General features: G+C 38.4%; 1 protein-coding gene across 1 annotated transcript; it reads right to left on the bottom strand.

The window, feature by feature from the left end:
* Positions 1-7,204: 7,204 nt before the first annotated feature.
* LOC117411498 (5-hydroxytryptamine receptor 1D-like) lies at positions 7,205-9,537 on the bottom strand. The gene has a single exon (XM_034019105.3). It carries the CDS (start codon positions 8,900-8,902, stop codon positions 7,739-7,741), a length of 1,164 nt encoding a protein of 387 aa, XP_033874996.1. The 5' UTR covers positions 8,903-9,537; the 3' UTR covers positions 7,205-7,738.
* Between the last annotated feature and the right edge of the window lie 2,463 nt (positions 9,538-12,000).

Raw genomic sequence — 12,000 nt, 5'->3', positions numbered from 1 at the left:
GAAGGTAAACGAGGTAGCAGCTGCAGGCAATAGAGTCAGCTGAAATCGTTTACCAAGGGGTCATGCATGATCGAATAAAGGGGCAGGAGAATTGTAAATCTTTTCCTTCATTTTAGTTTTGAAATAGACCCGGAAGGACCCGTGCACTGTGTATTGAGAATAATGAGTGTTTTGTTTATTTTGTCTTGTCTATAATTGTTACTTGTGTGTTTATAGACGGCTAACACATTCCGGAGCTGTCGCTAAGGGCCAGCACTGAACCCGGAACAGCATTGCACTATTTGTCACTCTTTAAACTGTATCACCCACCACGAGCACTACAGCACACACCCACGACTGGTGACCATGGTTGTATATTGTGGGAGAGATACTGTGTTTTTTGTTTAGGGCTGCAATCCCTGTTACTGTTCTCCGTGTTTTACACATCGCTGTGTATAACCAGAGTTTATTATTATTTGGTCACCAGACCTGGATTATAAACAAAAATAAAACTACCATTTCCCATACCGGATGACAAATCTCTGTCTGTTTATTCCTGCACTGCATCACCTCTGCACCTGTACATAATCAGCAACCACTTTGCCACAGGGACCTAGAATGGAGCCCTGTGGAACACCACAGACAACTTCCGATAATGCTGATTTTACCTCCCTGATAGAGACAAACTGAAACCTATCAGAAAGATAAGATTTGAACCAGGATAGGACAAGGCCAGACAGTCCTACGGTGCTTTCAAGATGATTCAGTAGGATGGAATGGTCTACAGTATCAAAGGCAGCACTTAGATCTAGAAGAATTAAAACTGATGGAAAGCTCAAGTCAGAGTTTATCTGCAGATCATTCATAATTCTGACAAGGGCTGTCTCGGGGCTATGTGCAGCACAAAAACCAGACTGAAATTTCTTGAATATACCATTAAGAGTTAGAAATTTTTGTAACTGAATTGCAACAACTCTCTCTAGAACCTTATCTAAGAATGGTAGGTTGGAGATTGGCCTATAGTTATTGCGGACTTTAGGGTCCAAATTGTGTTTCTTAAGCATAGGCTTTACCACAGCTACCTTAAGTGCTGAGGGAACTATACTGGAGAAAAGTGAACCATTTATCATTTTTAAAATTTGGGTATTAATAACACCAAGAACATAATTTAATAGTTTTGTAGGAATAGGATCAAGAGAGCATGTTGTAGCTCTCATATGTTGAACTAGCTCTGTCAGTTCCACTAAGGCAATCAAAGAAAAAGCCCCCTAGTAGCCTTAATAGGTGTAGTTGGTAAAATCGTGCTGGTGTCCTCCTTAATAGAAAGTGTCTGTGGAATCTCATTTCTGATGTGTAGTATTTTATTTTTAAAAGAAATGTAATAAGTCATTGTAGCTGTGAGAGGAGCCAGTGTTCAAGGGTAGAACTAATAGGGGAAGAATTAATTAATTTATCTAGGGTAGCAAAAATAAATCTTGGATTAATTTTATATAATTTTCAATTAAATTAGAATAATATGATGATCTAGCCAACACCAGAGCCTTCCTATATTTAACCAGGTGGTCCTTCCATGTGATGTAATGAACGTGCAGTTTAGATTCCTGACATCTCCGTTCTAGTTTACAACCCTCTTATTTCATCTTACGAGTTGTATCATTGAACCACAGTGAGCTTTTTTTAAAAGACAGAGTTTTGATTGGCGCTACAGTATCTAAGATACCATTCAAGGTGGTGCTGTAGGTATTAACCAGCTCATCTACTGATGAGGACTCAGAGTGGTAATGAGCTCAAGACATCAGAAAGCTTAACAGCAGCTGAAGAATTAATTACCCGGGATTTAAATGTACGGTCCACAGTCTTTGTAGATACTGGCAGATTCACCTTACAAAGAATGGCAAGATAATCAGAAATAGTAAGATCCAGGGTTATGATGTTTTTAACAGCTAAACCACAAGAAATTACCAGATCTAAAGTATGGCCATGATTATGCGTGGGTTAGGGGGGCTGGGGTTAGGTTTAGAGTTAGGGTTAGAGTTATGGATAGGGTTATATCATGCAAAAAAATGTACACATTAAGTACATTGTAACGATGCATAATAACATTGTAATTACGTGTAAATAAGTATGTATTTACTAAGTAACTACAATATAAATACACAGTAATTAGAGACACGCTAGTGGCTTGATTCCGGGGCCCCTATTCCCTATTCTTACCAGTAATATTACACTATGATACCATGACTTTCAAACAGGGCAACAATGACACTTTTAAATGTATTGCATTTTACTACAGCAATTGCAGAAAACCACGCTCACAGAGACAGTTAGAAATTAACCTTTCATGCTTTTACAGCGACAAAGTCTGCAATTATACCTCAATAATCCAGTTTTCTGTAAACCTGGGGCCCGATCGATATATGAGTCCCGTCAAACGCTCCGGCGACATTGTAGAAAGTAAATAGTTTTTGATTAATTTCATGTTCAGGCAAAAAAAAGCTTCTCTCCCCTGATGCTACAGTGACAAGCACAGTCAAAAGCAAACGCAAGGCAATACTGATGTTAGCGAAGCCCAGCAAATTTCTCTTGTAGATGATACATTGGCTGGAAACGCATTTATTTGCTTGTAGTGTTCGTTTTTTAATGTCTCACCATTTCATCTTAAAATCGTGGATTACATGATTAAGAGCACATTCTGACATAAACTTGCGCACAGCTTTGAACCTTTTGTTTTTTGGCTTGTGGCGTATTGATATAAAAAACGGTACAATGGTTGATAAGTCATTGACTCTGGTGCAGAAGAGGTGAATAGAAGCTTTTTTTGTAGTAACTGAGCCACGACAACACAGGCTCCTTGCTGCCTTAGGGGCCCCTGCAATTGCATGGACTGCGTGTACCCAAAACTGCTACTGTACACAATATAAAATATACTGTTTATATGATAGGGCACTTTGTTTTCTCATCATTGGTACAGTGTAAGACCTTGTGAAATGGCAAGGGCTCTTATCACAGGCAGTGAAAAGGTTAGACTGCTATGACCTCCTCAATCATGGTTGTGAGAAAGAAGAACGATGTGGCAGTTTTGTAATTGGAAAAAGAATGAGGTGTTAATAATGAGGCTAGAACAATAAACATTGCAGAGGGGTAAGTCAGCAAGGACAGTCATAAACCTGGGATGGAACACTGCTGGCAATCATCTTAATTCTGATCCTGTCAAGGCAGAATCGTTTGCTGTCCTTTCAGTTTGTGCTGATATTTTTATAACTGTGTAATGTCCTCTAGAGCTCTTAATTGAATCTTAATTGAACTAGATAAGAAGCGCTGACCCCTGACAGGTCAAACCCTAATGTCTTCTAATGCACTACAGCTGATCTGTCTTAACACACCTGTAACAAACAAAAAAGGGTTATTTATTATGTATTTATTTATTCATTCATTCTTTAAGTAGGAATAAGACCATTGCGACTGAGGCCTTGTTTACAAGACAGAAAGACACAGGTCATTTCACATCATTAAAAACAACATCGCTTGAAAAGACAGCATCATGCATCCAGTCTGGGATGTGTGGATTTATATAAACTACATGGCTAACCTGAGCAAAACTAAACATTCATTTAAGTTGACATACAAAAGCAAAGCAGATTCACACTTTTGAAAGCCAGTCGGATTACTCAAAATCCACTTTGGCTATGTTTTATTCCACCTTGTTATTCATTGTTGTTATTTTGTGCCTGAAGGTAAATATGTGTTTGCAGACCATATGAAACCAGGCTTTACCAAAAAGCAAAAAGAGTAATTTTATATTGCAGGGTAGTCTATTGCCGACTGCTTTTTAATTTACTTGGTTGCCTATTGTAGGGTTTGATTCACATGAGATGACAACAGTAGATTAACCTTGATTAAACCCACTCTTCTCTTACAGTGCTTGGATTAGCCCTGGTTAAACCCACTCTTCTCTTACAGTGCTTGGATTAGCCCTGGTTAAACCCACTCTTCTCTTACACTGTTTGGATTAACTCAGATTAAACCCACTCTTCTCTTACAGTGCTTGGATTAGCCCTGGTTAAACCCACCCTTCTCTTACACTGTTTGGATTAACTCTGATTAAACCCACTCTTCTCTTACACTGTTTGGATTAACTCTGATTAAACCCACTCTTCTCTTACACTGTTTGGATTAACTCTGATTAAACCCACCCTTCTCTTACACTGTTTGGATTAACTCTGATTAAACCCATCCTTCTCTTACACTGTTTGGATGAGCCCTGATTAAACCCACCCTTCTCTTACACTGTTTGTATTAACTCTGATTAAAGCACAAACAAAAATAAATAAATATAGTATGGAATATGAAACGTTTCCAACACTGAGTTCCAATGTTGCACAAGAAAAACAGATTTAATTCCCAATATAAAAATACAGTACTTATAAAAAGTGTTTGTGTGAAACTTCGCAGGTTGAGCTGCTCTCTGAAAATCTGCATTATAAGGACGTTTTGTAAAGTTGTTCACATTGAACATGTATTTCAGTGCATGCATTCATGATTAAGACCTCTTCGTTTGCATTTAATGCACAATGATAGTTTGCATTGGCATTTGCATAGATGTTAAAGAAATAGAACCACACTGAGATGCGTAACTAGTAGAACTGAAACTTTGCACGTGCAGTGCATGTGAGATGAGACTTGCTATCTGTATTTGTCACACGTGAACAGACAGCTGATAACAGTGTCTGTACTTGCTTACTTAGTAGTGGTTTACCTTGGAAAGGACTATGGCAGTGTTGACAGTAGGAACCTACATTAGTTCTGCTGGCCTTGTGACAGGATGTAGGTATTGAGGAGGCATAGATAATAACAGAATGTCCACAATGCACGGTGGATTTGTGTCCTGTAAGAAATGCAGATCAAAACCTGTATATTGTCTGTGAATATGGCGGGAGGCAGCAAAGAACAACTGCAATAACACAACATACTAATAGGTTATCTTTAAAGTTGGGAAATAGGTTTTTAATCAATTTTTATTAAGAGATATACAGTAGCACAGTCATGATGATACAGCATTATGTTGTAGTGTGACATAATAATAATAATAATAATAATAATAATAATAATAATAATAATAATAATAATAATAATAAACAAGCACCTGACCTAAATGAAAAGGAGTTATGCAGCAGTGTCTCTGAAATAAAAGCTGTCAGGTTTGTAATGCTACCTAAGACACTGCCCGCTGTTTTTGAGTTATCCAGACAGGAAAGCAGACACTGGTAATATCAATAAGGCTAAGGCACTGAAAAGAACAAAAAAAACAGATGAAAATAAACAGTTTTGATTGGCAAGAGGATGGATAGTACATTGTGAGGAATGATAATATTTAATATCATATTCATTAAAGCATTTATTGTACAGCAGCTATCCCCATTTTATACACAGTGAAGTCCTGAATGTTCAACATAAAATAATAATGGCATATCATTTTCTTTGTACGTTTTCATAAGAACATAAGAAAGTTTACAAACGAGATGAGGCCATTCGGCCCATCTTGCTTGTTTGGTTGTTAGTAGCTTATTGATCCCAGAATCTCATCAAGCAGCTTCTTGAAGGATCCCAGGGTGTCAGCTTCAACAAGATTGCTGGGGAGTTGGTTCCAGACCCTCACAATTCTCTGTGTAAAAAAGTGCCTCCTATTTTCTGTTCTGAATGCCCCTTTATCTAATCTCCATTTGTGACCCATGGTCCTTGTTTCTTTTTTCAGGTCGAAAAAGTCCCCTGGGTCGACATTGTCTATACCTTTTAGGATTTTGAATGTTTGAATCAGCTCTCCGCGTAGTCTTCTTTGTTCAAGACTGAATAGATTCAATTCTTTTAGCCTATCTGCATACGACACTACGTACAGTGTATGCAGAATTCTCTGTACAAAATAAAAATGGTAAAATCGCTCTTGATTGCAGTTACCAATTTGATGTTACAAGTCCTTTCAATATGTTGATGTTAAGACAGTAAACCCATTAGGGGGATGAAATGCATTAAAAGAATGATACTGTACATTTTTTTTTTGCATTGTTCTGGGATTTTACAGAGATTTTTCTTTCCAAGACAAAATGATATTCATGATTAAGAGACTAGTGTTTTATCATCAAAAAATACATACTGAATATTGATACCAATGACAGTTGAATTCTGCCCCTAATGGTGCCCAGTGGTAATGTATATGGTCATGTGTTACTGGTTTTGAGACAGGTGTAACCTCGGTGAAGGGTGTACTTTAGGTTTCTCTGGAGAAAGAACCTGGCAACGAACAATGCAGCAGAAGCTATGACACTTAAATATTCCAACTGATATGCACAGGGTTCAGTTTTCAGTAAGGCTATACGTAATACAAAAAGGGATATATATATATATATTCCTAAACTTAATAAAGTTTGAGATATTCCACAAGTGGTTTTGTGTGGTTTGTGCCAACCATCCCCTCACAAACGGGACAAGGTGCTGTATCTCCCTCCCTGTTCCTCCCACAGGAGCCAAGCTCATTTTGGTTGTTTTCTGGAGAGATTATGCTGTTCTTGCACACTGACATTCTTGCAACTCCCTCAATAACTGTTTTCCAGCAATATTCAAACTGGGACCACAAACATTTTGTTATTGTGACTTTGGCAGTGAAATGAATTTGGTGGTCTCTCCCTATAGCACAACACCATGCATCAGCACACTGTGGCACATACTGTGTAGCAGTCTCTGCTCTCAAGAAGCCCCAGTCCTAAACAGCAGTGGTGGTCATTCATCTTAGGAGTGCTCCGGCTTTGTGATAAAGATAATACAGACCCCATATAGCACAGCCTGACTGTTACCAGCGCTGTCTGTCTCCTTCATATACTACATTACAATTTACACACAAAGGGGTACATTATTTAATGTTATATGTTAAGCTACCTGTCATCAATGCCCACTTTGTTTCTGCCTCAGACTGACTTTTTAAATACATTGCTGTAGCTGCGCTGTGTTTGTACTAATACACAGCAGCTCACGGCATTATATACTACAGTAAAACAACTGTGCGCTCATTAAAACGGTTCATATTCTCATACTTTAAAACCACTCATAAATGTAAAAAACTAAAATAAAACATACACATTAAATATGAGGTAAATCTTATTAAAATAGCTGGCCTGCAAAATAGGCACCACTCCCCCCCCCCCCCCCCCCCCCCTTTTTTTTTTTTTGTAGGAACCGAAACATAATTTATCACAAAACCTTTTCAAACATCACAAATATGGGAATAAATACAACTGTTCCAAATACACACATTTAATATTTTAGGATTTTTTTTTTTTTAATAAATGATTACCTGGTAAGCATGGAACAACATGTTGACGTCATTAATTACACAAACAATGTAATGTTGGTTTTCCTACTATTACATGTTTGTGTTTACAGTTACTTTTCTTAGTTTGTCCAAATAAATGTTTCCAAGAGCACAGTTTTCTAAAGAGGCTGGAAGTTGTATCACAAAGCTGAGACATCTTAACGCAATGGCATATGTAGCCTACTACATGCTTGTTCGACTCCAAATGAAACACTAAACGGTGTGCCGACAGGTATTTCTATTGAAATGAATAAGACGATCCAGATGTTGCTTGGGTTTTCAAATCTGCGTTACCAAGAGCAGCTGCAAAAAGCGTGCAACATTATTTAACTGCGGCGACTGTTAAACTTTAGAAACGGAAATAAACGTTTTCAATGAACTGCAATCTACACCGGCTGATCACGAGGTGCAGCATCTAAAGCGCATTAGTTTCTGGAAAGCATGTTTGAAATCCTCGTTCGACATGGTGTAAATGATAGGGTTAATTAAAGAGTTTATATAACCCAGCCAGGTGAAAAAGTTAAAGAGGGCTGGGTGGAACCAGCAAGTCGTACAGATAGGGTAGACCAGGGTTATAATGAAGAAGGGCAACCAGCATATAATGTAAGCTCCCAAAATGATACCCAAAGTTTTAGTGGCCTTCCGTTCCCTTGCAGCCGAGATCCTCTTCCTTTCCAAAAGCGCATCAGACACTGTCACCTGGACGTGGTGGTTTAGGCACACTGGAGCGCCGGTGTCACCAGAGGAGGTTTCTTGTGCTCTGCATGTCAGGAGCGTCGTTGAAGCTGCTGATCCAGGTGAGTCGGTGAGTAAATGCGCTGATGTCAGTCTTTTGCCTGATTTTTTCGGTGCCTGTTTTAGAATCCTAGCTCGGGCTTCCACGTAGATCCTCCCATACAGAATAAGCAGCAGTAACGTCGGGATATAGAACGCTCCAAAGGTGGAATAGAGTGTGTAAAAAATGTGATCAGTGTTCACCATGCATGAAGTGACCTCGTCAGCTTTAGCATGACGCCAGAACAAAGGCGGCAGCGATATGGAGATTGCAATGACCCAGACCACTGCAATCATCCCGGCTGCCCTTCCCCGCGTCCTCTTCCTGGAATATTCAACTGCATCAGTTATTGCCCAGTACCGGTCCAAGGCAATTATGCACAAGTGAAGTATCGATGCAGTGCAACATGTGATATCTGAGGACAGCCAGATGTCGCAAACGATTTGTCCTAAAGTCCAAGTGCCACTCACTGTGTAGACACCGCTGACAGGCATCACCAAAATGGATACTAAAAGGTCTGTGACGGCCAGCGAACCAATAAGGACGTTTGCAGGCGTGTGTAGCTTTCTAGTTTGATAAATAGTAACAATCACAAATCCATTGCACAGCATTGTAGCGAGAGTTAAAAGTGATAGCGTTATTGCTAAACCGGTTTGAACAACCACGTCCCCGACTCCGTCTTCCTTAGTGTCATTACTGTTATTCCCATTTGTATAATTAAATGCATTCGTTGTCCAAGATTGGTCGGGTAAGACTGGTATTGGTTTTAACTCCCTGGACTGCTCCATCCCTGAACTTAAAGCTCTTTCGCTTCTATCTTCACGGGGGGAAATGGTTATCGTTTTAAGACGAACTTTTTTTCAAGTTTACTGACATGTTTTATACACATACAAAAGAGGAATTCGGTTTAAATGGCTGGCGATCTGTTAGCAATTTATCAACATACATATTTTAATATATTCACAAACACTTCCCTCATCTAAGACTCAGTATAAACTATACACGTTTACCTTACTTTTAACGTAGTGCGGCTTACTCCACTCATTAGGATTCCATTCCTTTCACATGAAAAACTTGTTTTTCTATGACAGCATTTCCAATGCATATGTTCTGAGCACACATTTCGGAGTCTTTGCATGACCTTTGCTACTTCATGAAGTTTTCATTTGCTTGTAGTATATGAAGTCGCTTGGCCACTTTTGCACACTTTATGAATTCATGGATTTGAATGATATTTCTTCTTTTCACTTCATTATTTAAAGATATCCTTCTTGTCACACTGTGCTTCGCAGTTCTGTCTGGTTGTGTGCTTACAGAAATAAGTTTTTCTTTTAGTCCATCGTGTGTTAGAAGCGAAAGCCCTCTCAATACCTGCGAGGTTGTATCAGTGCACGGCTGGGCACTGGCTTTTATACAGCCTTTCCAAGCAGATTCCTACCAGCGTTTACTGTGAAGGTCCTCTATCTCCGTTCCGCAGATGTGGGCGTCATCTGGGTCCTAGTGCCGAGACGCAAAATCTCTTCCGATACCAGGCATTGCTCATTCTTGTTTTTATCACGAAAATCAATTTTTTCACATTAACCCATTAAGTGCCACTGTCCTAATTTTGTCGATCATTTTTAACTGGCACCTATCTGTTTTAAATTTTCTCTTTTAACTGTATTGTTATGATAACTTACTCTGATTTTGATGTTCATTCAAAAGGCATCACCCTGTCAGAATTTGGTTTGGTTACCATAACATGTATGGACATCAGGCTTTGTATTCGATTATTTAAGGTGCATAGGCTGAATTCTGAAGGGAGTATTTAACCCTATAAGCCTTATTTTCAAATCTCACTTTAAAATTACATTTAAGGTGCATTGAACAAATTCCAGGGAGTATATTTAAAATGTCTAGTATGAGTGCAATTTACTTTCAAACTGTTGTTTTACTGTCTTGTCTGTTAGTATTTGCATAATGTTGACTAAAAATAACATAACATTCAAATATAGCATAAGATCAATAACATAACCTTCCTTAACTTTCCAAGGGATCTGTAAATAAGAAAACACATTCAGTGCCATTTTCCATGCTGGCTATTACAATTGAGTTCAGCAATATTGCATTATGGGGTGCAGCATTACTGCTGAAATTAAACTCTTGGAAAACAAATTTTAATTTAAATGACTGTTTTTTTTTTTTTTTTTTAAGGGAATCTTTTTTTGTGTGTTTTTGTTTTATTTTTAGGGTTTTTTTTAATATATAAAAAGGATAATTTTAAAGAAATAAAAATTTGCTTGTGTGACTAATGTGTATGCTGATCCTCCACAATCCCCTGTTGAATATGGTAGCAATTAACTAGTCAATAAAACACAGAAAGCATAGATTTCCAGAAATAATATATGTGCAACAGAGTTCCAGCTCCTTTCATTTGATTTAATGAAACCTGTCTTCATTTACTATAATGTTTTGCTTCTCAGACAGGAGAACATGAAGAATTATTCCACTATTTGACTTCTTATTTCTCCTCTTCTATCCACATGTCCAGCTCTGGACTGAAATATAACAGAATGGCACTGAAATACCTATCTAATACACACTACATGAAAAGATTACATTTGATAAATGTGTATTGGCCAAATTGTTAGTGTATTTTCAGTATTTCCCTCCATAGTTCTTGTAAGTGTGGTTCATATGATTACTAGGTGATTCTGCAGAGATCTGTTTGTGCCAATTACTATCAAACCTGATAATACTTACAGGTTATGCTAAGTACTGTATATTGTATATGTGCTGGGTTTGACTATTAACCACGTATGTGTTGTGAATAATATGTGAAGATACGATCAACCGAGAGAGTACAGTTGCTATGCAGACTGCTGAAAATAGTAATGAATCAATGTACTGGTAATGACCCTAACTAATGAAGTCCCTTGAGTGTAGCATTCTCTCAAGATTAATGCAGCTCCATGTGTAGAGGCCTCTTGTCCATTGACCCAAAGAGTACAGTGTATGCTGTCAATCATCCTCATCTCTGTTACATTACACTATGCTAGCAGTACTGAAGTGTCATTCAGCACAATAGGCTCCTCTACAGCGTCAGTCATCAGACTGTATCAGCAATGGGGAAAAAGAGGGGACAGTGGTCACCAAGTTAAAGTGATCAAACAGTTAAAGACTAATCAGGTCTGAAATATCTGAATGTATTAACGTCCCATATGACACCTTCCAACAACCTGTGGAGTCTGTGCCCTGTCATGTCAAGGCTGTGATCAGCTTGCTATAAATATAATGCAATGCTATTCATTATCTGGCATGTGAAATAGACTGTGAAATGGAGGTCCATTCGGTGCCCTCCCACTATCTTTCTAGACGTTGGACTTTTTTTTTTTGGTATTAAATGATGTCAAATAAAACTCAACCCAGGTAGATTAGAACTTGCATATGTAAAATTGTCAGCAATGACTATTGGTCAGATGCCTGTGAAAGGCCAGACAGGAGTTATTTTTCCAATCATTTGCAGACTTGCATGCCCTACAGCAGGGGTCTCCAACTGACCCCAGTCCTGGAGAGCTACTGGGACTACTGGTTTTCGTTTCAACCGAATTCTCAGTTACTTAATTGAACCAATTATTGGGTTAATTAGTCAAGATTAACAGGTGTTCCAGATCTTTAGCCACTGATGATGTAAAGACACCTATAAAACCCGCTGGAAAGGGGCTCTCCAGGACCAGGGTTGGAGACACCTACACTATTTGATTTAACCCCAGTGTGGTCAGGCAATAAAAATGCTTGCTGGAATAACACGCATTAGAAATTCTAAGGATATACTCTTGAGAATAAGACTTAAGAAATAACTTCTGTGTAATGATGACATATCTTACAATGCAGTCTATAGATGTAT

This window comes from Acipenser ruthenus, chromosome 6 (assembly GCF_902713425.1).
Source record: "Acipenser ruthenus chromosome 6, fAciRut3.2 maternal haplotype, whole genome shotgun sequence".
In the NCBI taxonomy this organism is placed as follows: domain Eukaryota; kingdom Metazoa; phylum Chordata; class Actinopteri; order Acipenseriformes; family Acipenseridae; genus Acipenser; species Acipenser ruthenus.
The sequence above is the reverse complement of the archived record's forward strand: the minus strand, read 5'-3'. Positions and strand labels throughout refer to the sequence as shown.